This window comes from Anomalospiza imberbis, chromosome Z (genome assembly GCF_031753505.1).
Source record: "Anomalospiza imberbis isolate Cuckoo-Finch-1a 21T00152 chromosome Z, ASM3175350v1, whole genome shotgun sequence".
NCBI lineage: Eukaryota > Metazoa > Chordata > Aves > Passeriformes > Viduidae > Anomalospiza > Anomalospiza imberbis.
The window spans coordinates 15941721-15964652 of record NC_089721.1 but is presented as its reverse complement, the minus strand read 5'-3'; the positions used below and the strand labels follow the sequence as shown (position 1 = coordinate 15964652).

At 38.2% G+C, this 22932-nt stretch overlaps 1 protein-coding gene across 13 annotated transcripts in view; it reads left to right on the top strand.

Annotated features, from left to right (window-relative positions):
- Window positions 1-22932, top strand: part of ARL15 (ADP ribosylation factor like GTPase 15) — a 262518-nt gene that overhangs the window by 185623 nt on the left and 53963 nt on the right. Inside the window, exon 6 of one of the 13 annotated variants that reach the window (XM_068177297.1) lies at window positions 4945-5355. The exons of 11 other annotated variants lie outside the window; for them this stretch is intronic. In XM_068177297.1, the coding sequence (XP_068033398.1) occupies window positions 4945-5079 (135 nt within the window). In that variant the 3' untranslated portion in view covers window positions 5080-5355. Of the gene's footprint in view, window positions 1-2862; window positions 3791-4944; window positions 5356-22932 lie in introns of those variants that run through there. One more of the 13 variants, XM_068177307.1, reaches the window with a different exon arrangement.

Below are 22932 nucleotides of genomic sequence, written 5' to 3'. Positions count from 1 at the left end.
AATTTTGGAGTGTAGCACTTTGTAAATTAACAGGAGGTGCTACTTTTGGTCAGGAAATGACAAAAATGTGAATAATTTTCAACTGATAGTTTTGAGAACAATTGTGTTGTATTTACATTAACTACTGGTCCCAGTTTACGCTAAAGATTTGTACTTAAAGGATTACCAACTCAGTAGCTTACTCATACAAACCTGAAGTCAGATCAGAGGGAATCTGTCAGTAACTTCACAGTAAACAATCACCATGATAAGACTCTTGTGAATCTTTTTATTCATATGCTCTTATAATTATGTTTTTATAGTCCTGTCACTGCCTTTGTAATATTTAGAAATACACAGGACCCATACATGATACCCATTTGACTGATAAATGCTGTTGATGCATTGAGGGGTTTTGTTCAGTGGGGGGTTGGTTTTGGTTTTTGTTGGTTTTTGTGGGGGCGCGGGGATGGGGAGGCATTTGGTTGGTTTGGTTGCAGGGGGTTTTTGTTGAGGTTTTTTAAGAGGTTAAAAAAAAGAGACTGGTTGGGGATTCCTCATGGAATCCAATTGCATATTAAGAGAGAGAGCTCTTTATTCATTACTTCAGTTCTTATGAAAATAAATGTTTAAATAGGAGTGTTTGCAGGCCTATGTGAAGTGTTCTAACTCTGTTTATGATGATAAATTCAATTGCTCACCTAACACTTAAGCATCTTCACCCTCTGTGTATGTCTCCAAAGAAGTTTGCCATATATATTTTATATGTAGAGAGATATATAAGATCCAGTTACCTGCCACTGTGCTGAGAATATTCTGACCAGCTTTATCTTGTTTTTGGAATTTGTCTGCATCCATCTGCTCTTTTTGTTGTCACACATGCATTCTGAGCACTGAGGGTGAGCCTCTGTTCTGTATGTGCAGTATCTATTGCAATGGGTGCAAGTCAACAGCTGTGCATCACGCATTGCAGTAAATCTGAGTAATTAACAAGAATGTGTGTGTGTGAGACGAGCTGTTGTCATTGTCAATGTGCAACACTAAAAAACACTGTGAGATGGGTGAAAGAGAGAAGGTGCACGAAGTTATTTTTTATTCTTGATAGTGTGAGAGGCTGTTTTAATTTCCTTGGCTTAAGGCTAAACTAAAACATTTACCCCACCTCTTTCCATACAAAAAAAAAATGCCATTGCAAAAGCACTCCTTTTTTGACTGCTTCGGCAGTTAAAAACTTGATTAATTTTTAGTTGGGCTTGCTTTTATAAAAGTGGTATAAGTCCATTTGATGTTTGTCTTTTAATACACTGCTTCTCAAAATGTTTTCAAGCTGAAGTGCTACTTAGCCTTTAAAAAATATGAATAGTCAAAGTCAAATCATAGTACTTTCTTGATAGTCTGTGCTCTCGAGGGTTTTATTCAGGCTAGTTTTGAAGAACTGAACAGCCACACTGTATTTATGTGCATCATAGGAGAAATACACATTTGTAAACTCTCTTGGGCTGTAACTGAGTTCTAATAGATGTCTGTACAGCACATCATGCAGTGGGGCCCCAGTTTCTACTGGGGTTTGTAGATTCTACCATGATAAAAAATAATAAAAGATAATCTCACAAACTCAGCTATTCAGTTATTAGCAGTTCAGCCAAAATGTTTGGTTTAATACCTATGAAACCATTAGTTTCTCATTTGAAATAAAGGAATGTTAAACTTTATAAAAAAATATTCCAAATCTAATTTACAAAAAAGGAAAAGTAAAGATGAGTGTAGAAACTATTTTTTAAATAATTATTTGTTTCTCTTATTCATATGATGGAAAATATTACTTCAGATATTCCCTAGTGATTTTAAGTATCTGGTAGAATTGGAGCAGTACTTGAAGTATGGTAATCTTGCAGAATGAATGAGTAATCATGAACATTATTTAGCAAGTGAATTTTAAGTTTTAAAATGTAGCCACTCTTATAAAGTCCTGCCAGAAAGCAAAAACAAATACAAGAAAAATCAGTCATCTCAGATAAATCTGACACTAGCTAGAGCAAAGGAAGTTTCCTGATGGGAGTACTACCTTCTGACAGCAACAAGGAAAGGGCCATTAATCCCACAAGAGGGAGACAGTGAATGTGACTGCTGTTGAGGTGCTTGGCTGGCATGACATGGAAGCAGCAAAAGAGTAATAGGATTAGAGTTGCTCCTTCTTTAGGACTTTCCACCTTTCCATTTGTGGTTAGAGGAATATGAGAGCTAGCTCTTAGCTCACCTGGGTCTTTCAGAAGCCTCTGGCTCCTAAAATTATACTTAATGGGTGTGGAGGACATCTTTTTGTTACATTTAGGTGCAAGCAAACAAAAGTAGTTTGTAGGTTCTGCTAAAAAACAAATAATAGTTACACCCAAAGCTAATTTTGTGTTAAAGGAAAGTACATACTTTCTGAGCAAGTTCAGGTATAATATTCCAACCATACAAGCACAAAATTAGCTCTCTTTACAGCTATAGTTTCTCTTGATGCAAATATTATTTTAATCTTGGTTTAGGCTCTGTGGAGAGAGCATAGTGGTTAGTCCTAAAAACTGTCCTTTGTTTATACCCAGAAGCTGCCTGCCCAGTGTGTTACAGCCATGACTTCAAAAGTCAGTTTGCAGGAACGGGAAGCAGTGGTTTTTCTCCTGTGCCACTACAGCCTTGGGTCTGAACTGCAGAGCTGCCAAAACTGCTAGTCATCATGGTAGTGTGAATCAAGGGGTTTGTTTATTACTGAGAATGCAAACAATTCTAGAAATAAAGCAAGACAGTCGACCAGATTTGCACAGGCTATCAAACTATCAACTTGATGCCATCAAAGGGCATCAACTTTTAGTAAGATATGGTCAAAATTATCTTCTGCAGAAAATCCCCAGCGGCACTGAAAGAATGATGCTGTGAAGAACAGACCTGCCACTGGCAATGCTCCAGCCCTGCAGATGTGAGGCGGAGGAGGTTCTGCACGATTAGGGGAGTGGAGAATATGCTGCATTCAGCCTGAAAACTCTGCCCTTGTTTACAATCCTAGGTTGCTTAATATGGGTAGAAGGTGGGAGAAACTAAGAATATTTCATAAAATTGTTTAGGCAAAAAGTGAAAGCAAAATATGAAAACAACAAAAGTTGAACTGTGCTTGCAGCAATTTAGAAAGTGATCATAGTTCAACCTATGTACAAAAGGGCTTGTCATTTCACAAAAATGTTTAAATAAATAAAAATCCATAATCTTAAATTGGCCCCATGAAAATTGTCAAACTGTGTTTTGAATGAATGGTTTTAATGGTTGGTTTGCCATGTATTTTTGATGTCGTTGAAACACAGCTCTCTTGTGGTGCACCGGACATTTTAAAGTGGTTTATCACTGTTATCTTGGCTACCACCACTATTCTGTATTGAGCCAATGGGACTCTTCACCACCCCAGTGAAGTTTTCTAACCACTGAAATGCAACATAACAAAAACCACCATAGCTTACCTTATGTACTTCTTTAAATGGATGACCCAGTTCCTTACTGCCTTGTCTCATTTCTTGAGGGAGATGGGGTGGCTTTGTGTAGTTTTTGTTGGGTTTTTACCTCTTGATGTTGGTCTCCCTCCATAAAAAGCCCTTGGACTCATATTTCCTAATTAGAAAAAAAAATGTTTTAAATGTAACAGTATTGTTTTAATAAGTAGAATGCACTTATCTAGCTTTTCACCAGTTTTCTTGCTCTCCAGAATGAGCCATTTTGACTCTCCTTATAGTACGTTTTCCTTGTGATGGCCTGCTTATAGGGATGCTCCATTTAGCTGCCCTTCTTGTAGTTCATACCCTGCTCCCAGGCTCCTTCTTGAAATTTGCCAATTACACAGCTTGAGACATGAAGTAGCCATTTGTTACTTGGCTGGTGTCTCCTTCTCTTCTTTCCTCCCAGATAATATGTGTTCCTCTTGTGTTTTCACTCTTGCTGTGTTTGTGTAGCACTTATCAAAACAGACCTAAACAATGTAATGGATGTATGTGTCAATGATAATCAAAGCCACAGTGTTTAAACTTCTTTGTGAAGGTTTGGGTTTCCTCAGTGTTTTGAGGTGTGTTTGGAAACAATTAGGTCTGGTTTTTGGAAAGAGATCCTTCAGAGTAGCAACAGTTTTTCTTAGTCCATGCTGAAAAATTCCAAAGACAGGGTTTCTGTTGAGTGGTTTAAATGGTTCTGGGAAATGACAATCTAGATTAATTTTTCTGTAATCCAACTTTGCATCTGAAAGATACTATTACTGAAATACAAATTAAATAGCTAGTGTAATAGCCCTCAGACAAATGCTGAGTTTAACAGACAGGTCTGTATTATACTTGCATCTCTACCGGGACACAGGTTTCAATCAGGATTTGTCATATGTAGTATGTATGTTTTGCTAAAACCATATGCAAATAACTGCATCTGTTAGCTATTGGTGTCCTTGCTTAATTGGCAAGTTTAAAATAACTGCTTATACTTATGTGCTTCTGATTCTTTTGCAAAACAGATGAACCTCTGTATTCCAAGAATTGTTCCAAATCACATTTTCTGGCAGTGCTCCTACCTTTAGCCATTGTATGAATTAAAATGTGCTTTCCAGCCCTTGCCTAAGTTGTCAGAAAAGTCTCTTTAGAATTAACATGCAAACAGTTTTTGCAATATTTTTTTTTAAAAGCAATGTTAAATTTTCTTGAGCAACATCTCTTGTTTTGACTAGTGGAAGATCTAAAAATACACTACTGTATTGACTGAACTAATTACATTTCAGATCTAGCCACTACCATCTGGATCTCTCTCTTTCTGGTTACATTTTCATTGCACAGATTGCACATGAGTGATTAGTACCATGAATGAGTTGTCCAATTTTGTTCTGGGTGGTAGCAGCAGCTCCGCAGAGCTGCACACAAGTCGCCGTGCCCTTTCTCTTCCTCTGTGGATACTGTGTTTCAGTCGGGGAGTCCTCAAGTCAGTAGTGATGTGAGGAAAGTGAGGACAGTCCAGTGGCAATCTGCCAGGGTAACCAGGACCCACCTTCAAAGCAAGAGAGACTGCAAGGAAGCTGGGCTTCTCTTGTCTGGCAAATAGAAGGCTGAAATACAGTAAGAATACTTGACAAACAGTTAGAAAGATAATGAAATCAAACTCTTCTTGGTAAAGCCAGGTGACATAAACAGTAATAGCCAGAAGCTGTGTGTTGGGTGGCTCAATATGGACACTGGGAGATGATCTTCCTCAGGAGAACATGGTTGCTCTCAAAGAGAGGAGTTATGGAGTCTCCCTTCAGGGATTTTCAAGACTCACAGAGATAAAACCACAACTAACCTGCCAGGTGATGGTGTTATTCCAGGCTTGTGCCTGAAGTCACACTGAGGGCCTGTTACCCTTTGCTGGGGCTTCCTGATACTCATGAACAGAGCTGAGTGAGATCTTGATTCTTACCAGTGAATCAGGGACAAAACTTTCTGCTCAAGGCAAATGTTCTGCCAGGCCACAGGTTTCAGCCTTGGTAAGTAGCTATTATGTAACTGAAACTTCCTCAAGGTTTTCAACCCACTCGTCACTTAAACTGGGAATTTTTCATTCCTGGCTGTAGTGTATAGCATGTACCTGAGGAGTACAGTTAATTTTGATAGATTGCAGGGTAATGGGCATGCTGCCTGAAGGAAGCCTAGCTGAAGTTGTCAAGTTGAGTTCAGGCTAAAGGCTCTCCTGCACTTGAGTGAAATGTTCTGTACCACACATATATACTAGGCAGCAATGCTTACATGAAGTCCTAAACTAACTCTTGACAATACTGTGCACTTCTCTGTTCTTTCTGCTTTTTCTAAGATCATTTTAACATAGTCTTTTCCCTGTCATACTTGTAACATATTTGCTGTTAGCAGAATGTCACGGGTGATAGCTTGTGGATAAAGCACTGAAACTAGAGAGAAAAGTGGATGGCACGACTGGCCCCATCCATGAAAAGCAAAGATCTTTTATTTATGTACCGAATAAAGAGTGAGCTTCTGAAAGATCTATGTTAAGTTTTCAAAACATAGGAGGGTTTAAATTTTGCCACTCCCAAGTCACATGATTTGTTGTAGAAAGTGTTCAAAAAGCAGCAGTCCAAAGTCATGCAGTTCACCAGCATTAGCAAAAATGGTGACTTTTTTTTTATTTTACTTGAACCAGCCAATAATTTGAGAAGAAACAGATTTTAGGGGAGGTTGTCAACAACAAATAAGGTACGAGGAAGTGATAATCAGCTAGGAGATATGTACTGTAGAGAGGTATGAAAAATTCTCAAGCAGATCCAGTGATGAATGGGTTGAAAAGATGGAGAAAGTTTAAGTTAGATACTGAATTTAACAAACTATCTTGATTGTTTTTTTCCTTATTTTTTTTCTGCCAGCTATGTCCTTGTCCAGTTTCTTCTCCAAGCTGCAAGATTTTGTTCCCGGTGGTGGTAATAACACTGTTGTTGGAGCAGGAGGATAGACATTTCTTTGCTGTAAACAGAATCAGTGAAATTCTGCATCTCTCAATGTAATTTCCTTTCTTTTCAGAGAGAGATATTTGTTCTAGGATGTCTCCATGGTTCATTTTACAGTGCAGCCACACTGTAACATGGGAAGGTTAAAAATTTCTTCCAGTCATTCTGTTGCAGAATGAGACAAATGGTATACTTCCCAAGAAGTGAAAACTTGCACTAGTTTTGCTTCTACACTGCTAGCAGTTTTCTGTCCCATTATACTGTTTGTCAGTCAATGCTACATTAACATCTAATACCATTTTCTTCTCCAGTTATTTTCCTTGTGTTTACAAAGCAAGTCTGAAACATTTTTTTTTTATTTTTTGTATAGGTCTGTTTTTTGTGTTTAGTCATTGGGCCAAAGCAGCTTCTCTTCAAGGGGGATCAAAAACAGTTTGTCAGTGATAGCATGAGGTTTATGACCTGCTCCATGGGGCATAATTAAATGTGGAATTCAGCCCCTTCTTGCAGAATAACTTTGACACATCTGGTTTAAACAGTTTAGTGCAGTGAGGAGATAAGTAGAAGTTTCTTTGCATAGTAGATTAGTTTCAGATGAGGAATAGGAGCCTCTGAAATTCAGGTTCACAGAAGAAGTACACCAATGGGATAGCCACCCAAGCAAAGTACAAAGTCACCCATTGAATATGTTAAAATAAATGGTAGGCCTGCAGTGCAGTAAAATAGAAAAGAAAAAAAAAAATAAATGTCTTGTCACAGTCCCAAAAGGAAATGTAGGGCAATTGCCCAGAAAAGGAGAACCAGTGCTGAATTCTTTTACAAAATCCCTATTCTTTCCCTGCTTTCTTTGCCAGAGCACCTCTGATCCAGCTTTATTCCATGTTCCCCTTCAGTATGTTCATGTTTTTACAGATATAGCACGTTTTTATGGCACCCACTAAAGTTATCTGCTGTGAAATTAAATTATTTAAATACTTTGTCCTTTTGTTACCCTTTTCTAATGGATTGCCAATACATATTGCTTTCTCATCAGATACTGATAGTCCCTTTAGTAGACTTTACTATCCTGTAAAATGGTGATGAACACACAATATGGCTTATAGGTAGTGAAGTACAAAGTAATTGTTTCAGCACTTTGCTCTCAAATAGAAAAATACAGTTTGTGTCTGCTTAACATTCACTAGGCTATCCAGTGTTTAAGGCATGTTTCTGGTAGGTGACTATGAACATTCAGACATATCATTGCTGCATACATTTTATGAATATACTTTTCCTCATTTTGAGGAAAATTAAGATATGAAGGAGTGTTTTAGTAATATATGTGTGCATTAAGGCAGTATTTGTGAAGGCCTTATGAAGACTTAATATGAAGTGTGTGTTTATTTGTGTTAAAAAGTAGAATACCTAGTATGAATTTCTGACTGCTGGAAGTTAGCAGACTGGCATAAATAAAGCATGGTACATCATCATGTAGATTATTTTTATGTAAATTATTTCTAGTTCACATTTTATTGCTTAAGCAATCTTTAGTTTTGTGTTTTGTCAAAGAAGACTTGTTAAGAATCTGAGAAATATGGTATTTAGATGGTCGATTGTAAAATCTATGAAGTAGCTCAAGAAATATCTCACTTTTGCACAGACAGCAGAAATACAGTAGTTCTTGACCAAAAGTTGAAGTGATATAAAACATGTTGAATGAATGCAAGTGTGCTTGCTAGCAAAGTACTTTTGTCTCCTGTCTCAGGGGAGGTAGAGGATGGAGATCTATGTGTCAGCAAAGGCACTAGGGTTATTGATGTGTTAGAAACCATGGAAGTACCTTAGGAATGGCCACAAAATGCTTAGGGTTTCTTTCCCCCAAAAGGTAGTGGGATCAATAGTCTAAGTATGTGTACACCAATGCCTGCAGCATGGGAAACAAACAGGAGGAGCTGGAATCCTTTGCACAGCACAAAAATCATGACATAGTTGCCATCATGGAAACATGGTGGGAAGACATGCACAAGTAGAGGGTTGTAGTAGAGGGCTAGAAATTCTTCGGAACAGATTGGCAAGGAAAGAGAGGCAGTGAGTTTTCATTGTCTAGATCTTAACAATAGTGACAAGAGGATTGACTGTTTATGGGTAAGGATGAGGAGAAGGATGACAAGGCAGATATCCTGCTGGGAATCTGTTAGAGACTGCCCAACCATGCTAGGGAAGCAGATGAAATATTCTGTAAACAGCTTGCAGAAGTCTCACAATCACTGACCCTTGTTCTTGTGGGGGGCTTCAACTTAGCACATGTCTGCTGGAAATTCAATACGGTGGAGAGGAAACAGCCAAGTAAATTTCTGGAGTGTGTGGAAGACAATTTCCTCACACAGCTGGTGTGTAAACCAGTGAGGGAAGATGCCCTGCTGGACCTGCTGTTTGTTAGCAGAGAAGGAATGGTGGGTGATGTGGTGGTCAGAGGCCATCTTAGGCACAGCTATCATGAAATTAAAGAGTTTTCAGTTCTTGAACAGGTAAGGAGGAGGTTCAGCAGAACTGTCATCCTGGACTTGCAGAGGGCAGACTTTGGCCTGTCAAGGAACCTGGTTAACAGAGTCCTTGGGAGGCAGCCCTGAGGGGCAAAGGAGTCCAGGATGACTGTTCAAAGAGGAAATCCTGAAGGTGCAGGAGCAGGCCCTCCAGTGTGCTGAAACACAAAAACTATCAAAGAAAAGACAAAAACTGACTGAACAAAACTAACTGAACAGAGGGCTTTGGCTGGAACTCAGGGAAAAAAAGGGAGAGTTTGACCTTTGGAAGAAGGGGCAGGCAACTGAGGGGGCCTACAAGGATGTTGTGAGGTTATGCAGGGAGAAAATCAGAAGGCCCAAAGCCCAACTAGAACTTAATCTGGCTACTGACATGAAAGGCACTTAGAATGTTTGTATAAACATGTTAGCAACAAAACTCCGACTAAGAAGAATCTCCATTCTTTATTGACTGCAGGGGGAAACATAGTAACAAAGGATGAAGAAGAGGCTGTGGTACTTAAGGCCTGTTTTTCCTCAGTCTTTAATAGTAACATCAGTTGTTCACGCAAGACTATGAAGCCAGATGGGAACCACCAAAGGTACTGAGGGAACTGGCAGAAGTGGTCATCAATCCACTTTGTCATTTACAAGCAATCTTGGCAAAGTGTTTGGGTCCCAGACAGCCTTCCTAGAGGCTAGCAAGTAAAATGACAATCTATAAGAAGGGCTGGAAGGAGGATCTGGGGAACTACAGGCCTATCATCCTGACCTCAGTGCTGGAAAGGTCATGGAGCAGATCATTTGACTGCCATCACACAACATGTACAGGATATGCCAGGTATTGGGCCCAGACAGAAAGGCAGATCTCTACTTAGCCAGAGATCCTTGCTGATCTCCTTGTGTACCAGACTACCTGCCTGGTAGATGAGGGAAAGGCTGTGGATATTTTCTATCTGAACTTTGGTAAAGCCTTTGACACCATTTCCCACTTCACTGTCCTGGAAAAGCTGTCTTCTCATGGCTTGGACAGGTGCATTCTTCACTGTCTGAAAAACTGTATGGATGGCCAGGCCCAGAGGGTGGTGATAAATGGGGTTACTAGTGGAGTTCACCAGGGCTCAGTGTCAAGACCAGTCCTGTTTATCTCTTTATCAATGACCTGGATGAGGGGATGAAGTGCATCCTCAGTCACTTTGTAACAGGCACCAAGTTGGGTGAGAGTGTTGATCTGCTGGAGAGCAGGAAGGCCTTGCAGAGGGATCTGAACAGGCTGGACTAAAGGGCTGAGCTTGAGGTTCACCAAGACCAAGTACCACATCCTGCACTTCAGCCACAAGACCTCAGGTAGCACTACAGTCTTGGGAAAGTGTGGCTGGAAAGACACTGGAGGTGTCAGCCAGGGTGTGCTCAGGTGGCATCCTGGCCTGGATCAGCAATGGTGTGGCCAGCAGGAGCAGGGCAGGGATTGTCCCCCTGTGCTGGGCACTGGTGAGGTCACACCTCCAGTGCTGTGTCCAGCTCTGGGCCCCTCACTGCAAGAAAGACACTGAGGAGCTGGAGTGAGTCCAGAGAAGGGCAATGGAGGTGGGGAAGGGTCTGGAGCACAAGTCCTGTGAGGAGCAGCTGAGGGAGCTGGGGGTGTTTTTCCTGGAGAAAAGGAGGCTCAGGGGTGACCTTATCACTCTCTACAACTGCCTGAGAAGAGGTTGAAGTGATATGGTGACTGGCCTCTTCTCCCAGATAACAAGTGACAGGATGAGAGGAAATGCCCTCAAAGTTGTGCCAGAGGAGATTTAGATTGGATGCTAAGAAAAATTTCTTTGCCTAAGTGTTTGTCAGGCACTGGAGAAGTGGTCCCTAAGTGGTGGACTTGACAGTGCTAGGTTAGTGGTTGGACTCAATGATCTTAAAGATCTTTTCCAACCTAAACAAGTCTATGATTCTATGATTTTTAAATTTATTTGAGAGTGCGCATGGTTTAAGTCAGCATAGGTGGTCTAAGAAAGGCCATTTCAGATGCGGAAAAGGGGTAGTGTTTTCATTCCCTTGTGCTGTATGTACAGTATAATTGTTCAAGCTAAACTATTTCCAAAGTAATTGGAACACGAGGAAGTTGGTTACTAGCAAACTAATTTGACCCGCCTCCTGTTGTAAATCTTTTACTCTCTGGAGAGGATGCATTTTGTTAAAAAAAAGAATTAAAAAAATGTAAAATAGAGAAGTAAAGTAGAAATGTGTCATTCTATTATGTAATTAAGTATCTGACTTCTTTTTATGATAATACATTTGGGTGGTCTGTTCTTGAAACACTTGATTTGTTAGGAAACATTACCATTTCCGCAAGTAATCTCTAAGTCCTAAATATTTTGAAAAAAAATTTGCATTGCGGTATTTCATCAGTGCATTACTCACCAGTTAAACACTCTAAACTGCTGTCGCTTGGCATTGGAGAGGGCTTCCAGGTTTTTTTCTATCAGCAAAAACTGCTGTAAATTATAATATTGCTTGGCAGAGTGTAAAGAATAAATACTAGAAAACCAGATGATTTAAGAAAAAAAAAATGGGAAGGCTTGAATCTCATTTTACTTTTCCTTGGAAAAAAAAGTCTCTCTAGTTTACAAACCATATAAAGTTTGAAATTGCCTTCAGCCACAGTTTTTGTTTAGGTGTGGTGACCCTTTTCTATCCTTGTTGTAGATTCCTCTCAATCAGCACAAATCTGATTGTCCCCACTGGACACTGAGGAGATTTAGTGGCTTGCTTGCTGCAATGAACCTCAATGATTTTGAGGTTAGGCATGCTGCCACTGAGACTAGCATAATTTTAACTGACAGTGACAGTAAACTGCTGACTTTTTTGGATTAAAAAAAAGCAGTTCAAATATACTAAATATTATACTAATTTTCATAAAAACGAATCGGTTTTAATATCATTACTACAACCAAAGCAATCTACTCCCAGCTAATTTTTGTAGTCAGATGACTGTCAAGTTCTCATTCTGTGCACAAATGTTTAAATTTTAGGTACCAGCAGGAAACAGCTAATGCACTAGATACTTCCTATAGTTTATAGTTGTTGAAGGGTCAGAATTAAAGTGTTTCTGTGTTGCAGTTGATGAAAGCAGTCTGTGATGATTTTTCCCAAGCCTGATTTGCAACACTCTTGCTGTACTTTTCTAAATTCATAAACATCTGTAGAATCAATTTTTGCAAAAGAAATATACTCATGGAAACCAAACTGGCTTTTTTAAAAATTACAAAGGAAAAGAGAAACAAAAATAAAACCCGAATCAAATTATACTTATTTGCTTATAGTTTTTTAACTATCAGCATTCTTCTCAGTTTATTTTCCATGTGGTTCCACTGCTATTAAGTTACAGGTTTGGTTATAAAATAGAAATGGTGATTACAGTTGAAGTAATCTGATGCTTGAGTTATTAGGAAATTTAGGACACTGTTACATTTCCTTCTTTAAGACATTCGGGAATCATTATGCTATCATCCCTTTCTTCCAAACAAGAGTGAAGGCGGGATGTGAAATGAGAGCCCTTTGCTTCCCTCACTTTTACTCTGTGCACACTGCTATAGCAGCAACCAAGCTGCATGGTGTGAGTAGTTAAAAACTGTATCTGTGTCCTCAAAATAGGGATTTGGTCTCTTGCTCATGTGGCCTGAGCTCACACAGTAGAAGTGGCCTGACAAGCATTTAGAAACCTATGAAGAGATTACACATTTTGTTCATAGGTAGGAACTGTGCTCAAGAGAAAAGTCTCTCTAGGGAAAGAGCAAAATCCTCCCTTGTCATGGCTCAGAGACATGCTGATGCTGCCTGCTAATGCTCTAGTTTCTGCTGACCGTCTAGACGGTTTTCCTTCGGTATCTCTGCTTTTGTTTCTTATGATGCACTGTGTCTGCAAAGACTGTGCTGATCACCTACAAGAACATTCTCTGTGGCTTGATTAAGTCAAAGTGATCAAAAACTATAGAGGCAGGTTTTCCCTATAAAGTTTGTCTTATACCTTCAACAAGGTCATCATCCTTGAAGTTAAGAATAAAGGTTTTGATTTAAATAGGAAGATTTTACAGGGCACAGCTCCTACTGTTCACAATAATTTCACCTGTTTTGAGGGGAAAAAATGCCAATGCTAGGATCTTGGTAACTCTTTAACTGTATTATTTCTCAAGCCAGTACAACTTGAGTGTGTACACTGTGCATTTACTGTTGTAGATCCTTGTATAAGTGAACTATTTTTTAAAAAAACAGAAACCCCCACAGTAAAACATCCACCCCCATTCAAAAAACCCAATCAGACCATGAATGACTCTTGACCAAAATCTGGGAGCTGGTAATAAAGCAGATACAACAGTTCAAGAAAATGCAAGCCTGTATTGGAGATATGAGAAAAGGCAGAAATATTGATGCCCCATGAAAAAAAGGTTTTACTTTAGCTGCTGCACTCTTAACTTCATTTTTCTAAAATCCTGGACTCATAGGTCACCTGATATAGACACTTATTATAACTTCCTTTGGGAATGATACTATTAATTTTTCTTCAAAAATTAATTTTTTTTTTACAATAACAGATGCGTCTTCATAGCTTTGTTCCCTGGTACCAAGAGAAGATAGTGAATTTTGTGGCAAAAAAAAAAAAATCTATCTTACTGTCTTCGACTTGAAAGTATACTTGCAACAATCAAAATGAAAAAGCAGCCAAGTCAGGTTTTGTGAGGAGCAGCCGTAAGCTGTTTGAGAAGTTACCCCACAAAACACTGATTACTGGCCCTGAACTGCAATGACATATCCAGCACTGCAAATGCTCCTCTTTATTTTTGGAGCTAAGTAAAATGTGCTGGTGTAATCTGCTGATGAAGACAGTTTAAGATAACCTTTTCTTTAAGCTAACATATACTAAAGCATATATAATTAACTATTTTATCTTGCTCAAATGAGAGTATGTAATGACAGTAGAAACATCTGCAGCACAGTAACTATCTACATATAAAACTGTTAAGCGAGAAGGTATCTCATTTCCCTTGGTTCCATTTATATCTGAGGTGTGAAAAAGAAAAGCGCTTTGTACCTAAATCAAGTGTTATTGCAAGAGTTGGGATATGTCATGTTCAAGCATTACAAACCATCATCCTTGAGTATTTTGTTAGTCTTCCTATGATATCTTGGACCTAGATAAAATAATAACTCTTAACACAAATCCCCGGTCCTGTTTTGGATCATTCATAATAATTTTCATTTTTTAATACTAAAATATATGTTATTAGTATCTTTAGCCTGTTTTAATTCCTTCATTTGTTTTAATCATAATCCATTTAATTGCACATGAAATGCTCCAAATATATGTATCCTTTTTCTTTGAGTTTGCCATCATTATATAATTAAGACAATTTTAGAAAATTAATCTGTCTCCTCTTCGGGTCACTTGCATTAGTACTGCATAGAAATATTTATATTTGGATCGGATAATTTTTATATTGCCATAGAAATGTCTAAATGCAAATAGATGCGGAACAGCGCTGTGCCCTATGTCTTTAAACTGTGTGGGCAATAGTGCTTCATAAACCAGTTAGTGACAAGGTTTTATGACATGCTGAGCTGAAGCAGTGGCCACTTTGGTGACCTGAACATGTGAAATAATGCACATCAGAGACTTGCAGGAGTGCTGCATGAAGCTCGATCTCTCATTTTCACTTGGTGCCTCTGTGGCTCTATCAAAGTCACTTCAATTGCTTGAGCTAGGACACCAGGAGCTCTGCTCAGCCTTGGGTGTGTGAGTACTGTGAGTGTGTCTGTTAGATGGAGAGTCTGTAGAGATGCACCTGGGGAGAGAGGGTTCACTGGTGAGTAGAAATATATTGCAGCTGCAATGCCACACTCTCCCTCTCTTACCACCTTTTGAATTCATATACTGAGCATGAAAGAGTAAACTGAGCTTCTTGTGTCTTTAAACCAGAATGGCTTCATGCCTATGAGCTCACTGGCATGCTGCTCAGAAATTAGTTTGAGCTGTGCAATGTGCAGCACCTGCAAGAAGGCAAATGTGTTGAATGGATGAGTAGCAATGGGTTTCCCCAATGCAGTAAAATGAAACATGACTTCAGACAAAACTTGTTAACTTAGTTGGATCTCTGCTGTTGGCAGTAAGCACTGTTCTGTTATCTGCTTCTCTTTTTCACAGACAGACTGTTATTAAAGCTTTGTCAGGTAGTTCAGTGGATGGTTGTCTTTGTTGTTCAACAAATTGTGGAGAAATTAGTTTTATTTGGGGAAAATATGTTCTGATCAATTATAAAACTCCAGCTACAGACTGGTGCCTGGATACTGTTAAACTCCCTAGATGAAACAGCATTGTACCTCTCTAAAGGATCATTTGTATACCCAGGCATGCAGCAAAGCATTAAGCAGACATGCAAGTAAATCTCTCCCATAAAAAAGATATTGTGTTATATTGTATATGACCTGCAGCCCAAGACATTTTTATGAACTGCTTATCCACTGCCATCCCAACCCTACTCCCCTGTCTGGTACCAGCACTCATTATAAATCATCAGTGTTTCTCTCTCTTAATATTTTCTCGCTCTAGTTATATTCTATTTTTTAAATAGTACTTAATTTAATATTAAGAAAAATATTTTAAAGAAGACTTTTTTGTTTTTAACTGGATGATTTCCCTGATTTTTAAGAGAGTTAGGGTAAGAGAACCACTGCAAACTGTCTGTCTGGAGTTAGTAAATGGCCAAGAGGGTGTCTGTCTGGGTGATCTGTATTCAAATTGTGTCATCTTATCCTCATTATCTTTTTGTGTAATTGTCTGGCAATTTTTCTGATGGATTCCTTTAGCACAAATCATAATATATGATTCCTGATATTTCATTTTTGTCTGTGTGTCTTAAACCAGAAATATATTAAATTTGGTCCTTGAAGTCCTCTTGGGTCATTCTTTTTTGTACCATTATGAATTAAGTTTTCTCCATCTTCTTTTTTTTTCATCCCTGGATTATTTATTTGCTGGAAAGAGCTGATGCCTGAATCTTAGTGGGGGGGGTGTTTTCCCCAGGCTTTCAAAGTGTATTTGTGTTAAATCACAATATCCAAATTTTAATATGAATTTTTTTTTTCTCACATAATCTAATGATGGTGGCATTTTTAATCAGTTTTGAAGGACCATTCTGAAACAGCCTGTGAAATTTGAAAACTATTCCAAATGGAGCCGTCTGACTAGGTCTGAGATACTCATTAACAAACATCCATAAATTCATAATTGCATACTGGCTTCCTTGTTTACCGTTTTTCTTTCATAAGGACAATGAGACATGACAGCTAGTCCCACAGGATTACTGTACTTCTCGGCTGGTTGATGTCACTATGCCTTTAGACCTGCATCTTGCAGAGCAACCAAGGGAATCACTGATCTCCCACAAATGTACTACCTGTCACGTCTTATTGTCTTAAAACAGACCCATCTGATTACTGAAACGGAGAAATATTTGTGCATGAGTGTTTAAGCACATCTTAAAAAGACTGCCTCTCCTTCTGTAACAGATCCAACATTGAGATACAGTTTAAATTAAATACACAGGAAAAAAATTTTCTTTTTAAACACTTCATTTGTCAATTTACATTTCTTTATTTGGGTGCTGGAAAAAGCCACCAAACTGTGATTTGTAAGTAAATACAGGTCTTCCACTCTAGCAGGACTCTTCTCATTACATGTTTTTTACTTGATATCTACTGAAAATTAAAATTCTGCTGCTTGATTGGTAATTTTTTCAAGTTGAAGTGAAAACCCATTTTCAGACTTTCTCAAATGTAATGGGTTTGAAGTAGAATTTGGTTAGAATTTTGTATCTGGGTAAACACAATTACTTTTTTGGCTTTTATATTAATGTGTTTTGGTACATTTATTATGATTATTAAATAAATACTGGGTTTCTGTTATAAATTCTTTGGTCTGATCAGGATGTCCCCAGATGCTTCTCAGTTGGCTGCTATGTTTTGGATTCTGGATTGAATTTTAAACTGGTGTTTGGATCTGCTCAAGTGTGCCGCTTAAAATCTAATTGTCATTTTTGGACTAAAAGAGCAAGCAGAATTTTTCCCTGAAGGTTTGGATGTGTTCATCATTCAGCCTTAAAATTTTTAAGCTTGCAAACAATTTGAACTTGATTATTCTTCTGCAGAGCTGTGTCCTCCAAACAAAAATTAATGGCTGAAACACTTTTGAATTTTTCTGGGAACACAATTGGGCTCCTTACAAACTCCTTCCATGTGCTCAACTTTTTGAATTTTACTCAGGATAGGTATTGCTCATTTATTTGCAATGATGCTTAGGTCTTCAGGCCATATGTCTGGTTAGTCCACAAGTATGACTCTACCAATGAGGAACAGGTATAGCCACCTACACATGTGAATCCCTCCTGTGCCAGGAACCCCCAGTGCAGAACCACCAACACGGACCACAACCCAGCAGCCCATCTCAGGAGGCGCAGCTGAAGACTTCCCATAGTAGAAGGGGATCAACATTTCTTGTGTTCAAAGCTGGCTTCAGTTTGATCAGTAATTTAATGAACATTTTACTTGCCTGACTCAGAAATAATTTTGATCTTGCTCTGGCACACTGAGATTCATCAAGTTTCTTGTGCTGAGAATCGTGAAATTGCATATTAATCACTCCAAATGCATTCTTGGTGCTGCTTTCTATTTCCACGTCACAGTCTCATTTGCTCTCTGTAGCTTCCATCAGCTGGGACACAGTTGTTTGGGAAATTATGTATTTTAATTGTCAGTTCTTTGATGTGTAAGGCTTTGATACCTGTGCAACTCAAGCAGGTGTGTGTCACCCCCCCAGGGCTCTGTATTTGGGGACCCTGCTCTGACATGGTGTCCCATTCCAAGCTCTGAGAGCCCATCACATCTCTCCCCACCTGTCATTGATCAGCTGCTCTATACATACCCTTTTACACCCTTTTGTCTGTCACTGGCCCCTGTCAATTGAATTCTTTTGCAAGATTTGCAAATCCTGCATTATTCTTCCACAAGCACCTAGTACCCCTCCCAAATGTTTAATGCTGGGTCACTAAAGTAGAAATAAAAACCCCTAAACCTTTTAATTGAGACAAGAAGCAGTTACTTGGACTAGTTTATGAATATTTACTTTTATTACTGATAATAAATAATAAATAATTAGTAAATTATTAGTAATTAGTAAGATGACACACCCTAGTTATTCGGGTTTGATGGATTTCAGGGAAGATAGCAACCTTTGTCTGGAAAAGTGGCATTGTAAGCCATTCCAGCTCCATCTTTAAGTACATTAAACTGACTTCTAACATGAGAAGATGTAATCATGCAAAGACACGAAATATCTCCATAATTACCAGTTTTATGAAGTACTTGAAAATGGTGAGAGGAAGCATATTGCAAATTTCTAAAAATAAATAGTTTGTAAAGTCATAATCATTATAAAACAGATTTACTCGAGGAGACAGTATTACACATGTTAAGGGTAGTCTGTCACTTACAGAGTGTAGTACATATGTGACTTGAAAAAGCAAGCCAGTAAGAGTTGTATTAATGATGAATTTTATTTTTGTTCTGTCATTTTAAGTGATGAAAAAATTGCAAAAATTAGAAAGGAATTTATAGTATTTTAAAAAACTTAATCCTGAGAACATGTTTTTTAAAGAAAGCTTAGTTTTTGGAAACATTAACTGATTTTATTTAGTGAAAACAAAGCAGATGAATCCACTTCATCTATAGGTAATCTCTCATTTTGACCACCTCACAATTGTTTTACTTTTTCTTTCAGAACTTTTAAACTTTAATTTCTATTGCTGGCTATGTTGGAAAACTACTAAAATACTATCATTTTCCAGATAATGTTTGTAACTTTTTGGCATGTGCTCCTTCTTTCAAACCCCTTAGGATAATCCACAGTTCCACAAAAACATGAGTCAAATACATTACAAATTTCCCTCAGAGAATCTACATCTTTTCCAGCTGTTTGGATAGTCTGTCTAAAACCTGACCAGACCTCTCATCTCCCAGTATTGTTTTGTGCTTTTATTTTTTTGACTTTGATTTGTTCAATGTCATAATTACTGAACTGAGCCAATAATTTCAGTCTCTTTGGTTTTCTTTAAAATATTTGCACTGGACAATAGAATGATCTTTTATCCAAAGAAAATTGCATTGTTTTCAACTATTTCTATTTACAAGTGCAAAATTTCTTACCTATGTCAATGAACCCCCTTTTAAAAACTCCCTAGGCAATTTCATATATTATTTATGGATTAAAATATATCTCACCATATTCCTAAATAGACTTCTACTTGTTCTGATTGGTTTCAGATAGGTGAATAGAAATTATGAGGGCCATACAAAGCTCTTGGTAGATGTTCCATTCTAAATATGGTTCTGGCAACTGGGTAACTTAGGTTTTTTTTAAACAAAAAAGAGAAAAAAATATCCATTTGTAATCATGTCAGTTAATTCTTTGTGTATTTTGTCTGGCAAGGTAGTATAAATATAATTGTAATAGTGTTAAGCTCATAGTAAGCAGCCTAAGGTGGGAATTGGACCTCAGAAGTTTTCCATCTCAATTAGCAAAAATAAGCTTGTCCCCCAGTCTAGGTACCCATGATCATTTGTTTTCTTCAAACCTTTAATAAACCTTCATTGATGATGGAGAAAGAGAATTATGTTAAGACAATGCAGAGTTGTACCAGCTAATATCTGTGAATAATAATATTTCCTGCTCTACTTTTAATTTGTTGCCTTCCCCATGCAAGGGGAAGAAAGCAAAGGAGGTTATAACCATAGTAACCCTATGTCCCAAATCTCACAATATATTAGATCATACTTGTAAAGTGTTGTATTAAATACAATAGCCAGCAAGCAGGAAAGCATTTGTCACTTGAGTTACCCAGGTCTTTCTCAATGGAAGCACTAATTGTGTGTTTTTGTGCCCCATGATGCACATCAGCTGCTGGTTCCTCATGAGCATGGGAACTAACACAATAATGACTCTTTGATGTTATCAGCCAAAAACTACTCTGGCGTTCAGCAAGCTGAGTGGCTTATAGTTGTAGTACATGGTGCTGCTCTGCTGGCAGCCCTTCTGAGGATCCCAGCTCTTGTACCTGGACCAACTCTGAAGGCCTTGAGATGTCCTATCAGTGCTGGGTTGCTACTGGTACATGCCAATGGTATTCAGCTTTTGCCTTCCCCTTCCCCTTCCTCTTCTCTGTCACTGGCTGCTGACCCTCTTCTACAGCTGAGTGGAGAGAGTTTGTCCAGTTACCCCATCTCTGCTCAACCTGTTTGCCTCTCTGCTCCAGGATTCCCTGACACTGTTCCTGCTGTAAGTTAGCATCCATCACATAACCCATGTGGTTGCTCATTATTCCCATATCATCTCTAGGCTTATATTTTTGCCAAAAAATAGTTTATACTACTGATAAAAAGCTAGCCTAAGTAATTAGAACTGAACTATTTAAGCAAATAATTGCTCAAGCAGTTATGCTTGCATATTGTAGGGAGAGAAAAGCTCTGACATGCCAGGGAAGGAGCTGGCAGGTGGAAGTGACAGCCAAGTTAATGAATCAGTCTTCTCACAGAGCTCAGCTACAGGCACCACCATCAACACAGGCACTGACCAGCACATGGCACTGGGCTGCTTTCTGCAGGCCCAAACCCCACAGTGTGCTCTGTAGCCGTGTGCTGCTATGTTCAACCACATTCTGCTATGCTTGAGAGGTCAGCAGTTTCTGTTTTTTGTCCATTGTCTTTTAGAGATGTTTAAAGAGTTAGCACCTGTGGACTTGCCTCCAAAAACAACAAACCTACAAAAAACAAAAACCCAAAACTTCTGTGGAAAAAGGTCTGGCAAACTGTAATGAATCCTTTCCCTTAACTCTCTCATCAATACATAACACACTTGCTTTTGCATCATCTGTAGGTAACTCAGCAAAACTTGGGAGTGAGTTTAAGAGCTGCCTAGGTGACCCTGTAGTACCCATATTCTCTGAGCTTCCCTATATACAATAATTTAAATGTGCTGTGCATTGAACTCTGTGTGTGTGTGTAGTTTGAGTTGGAGACACGAAAAAAAAGGTAATTTTTTAAAAGAAAAGCTGTTTTGAAGAGACCTTTATTGCACTGCTATGGAACCTGAGATAGCTATGGTCAGCAAGCCTGGACACAGTGCACAGTGAACATTACTACTTCTGCTAAAAAACATTGCATGCAGATAATCCTCATAATACTCTTTGTATGTGTATAGAATTATGTGTAGATCTTATATAATGGATATTCTGTTTCTAAGCTGAAATGTAGAATGAGTTTTGCATGCAGTGAAAATTTGAACATACCTGTTAACCCCCAAATTATGCTAGTGACTGTGCTGTGAACAGAGGATGTGTAATAAAATTTTATTTAGTGCTATTCCTGAGGAAGATGTCAGAGTATGGACATCTTACCACTTTTAAGAAAGTGAGTGCTTACTATTTGGTAAGACTTTGAACTCAAAATAAGTACTGTGTTGACGGTTTCACAGAATAGGTGTTCTCTGGCTTTTTGAACTGTGAGAGGCTATTTGCTAGAGTCTTCAGCATTTTCATTGCTGCTGGTGAAAACATTCTTGTTTTGTGAATTTAACTGATTTACTGGGACATAAGTTATTATTAATCTTTCTCACTATAAAGACTGCATTTAGCTTCTGGCAGTATGCAGAAGTCATTATTGTCACATGTTTCTAATTTCTGAAAATTAATGTTTTTAAGATAAACATGGAAAAAAAAACCACTCTGGACACTTCATTAACAGGAAAGTAGTTGAAGTTCTGCCATAAACACTTATGAAAAACTGTATAATACCGTTTGGCCCCACATAATTTCCTAGGGAATTCAGATCCTTGAATAAGTAATAGTAGTTTTATAATATTCTGTGACAGAGAATGCTTGTTATGTAAACATAGTTACTAAAGATACTAGAACAGATGTGTTTAATACTATGAATTGATCTTACTTGAGCATAAAAGTGTCTGAAGTCCCTTTGAATACTTTTTAATACACCTAATGCTTATGCCAAAAGGCAGAATTTATCTGAACCTTTGACCTTTATTAAGCCTTTTTGTCTTGCATATGCATTTCTGAGCTTTGTCTCTAGTTGCAAGCTGCTTGCTTTAGAAAATCAGCCCATAAGCTTTTCTTCACATAAAATTGAATCTTGTTTCCAGTCAGAAGAACAATAACGTTAGGTGAGCAAGATACTGAGCACTTGAGGTGGTATGTTTCTTATGACATCTAGAAAGAAACACGTATTCTCATATTTTCAATGTGCCATGCTCTGTTCTGCAAAGCACATTCTTAAATTTCTGATGTTGTGGCACTTGCCATGAGGAGCAGGAAAAATTGTTAGTGTTACTTTTGTTAATGTGTGATTGCCTCCCCTCCTGTTAGAAGAATGATGATGCTGTCTAAGGATCAGTACAGGACTTTGTTCTCCCCTGCGCCCACAAGGTCTTCAGATTGTAACTACTGGATAGTTCCTTATCTTTGCTTCTGTATTTTGGAGGGACTGTTATTTCTACTGTAGGATTTTGGGCTTGCCTGTGTTTACATGGCCACATCCTCTTAATGGCTGTTATGTTTGACAACAGCATCTGACTGATTTTAAGGATGACATATAAATCTATGTTTGTAGCAGAAACTTATTTTGGTTTCTATGATGTAGAAAGAAATGGATTAGGGCTTAAACAATATCAAACACATTTTGGAATATTAAATATTTAAAGCAACAGCAGTCTACCAGTCTTAATATTTTACCAGTCTTAATAATTTTACCAGTCTTAATATTTTTATAAGTATTATAGGACAGTACTGTCAACTATTTTGTTTATAGACTTTTTTAATAGATTAATTAGGCAACTAGGAAACCTTTTCTAGC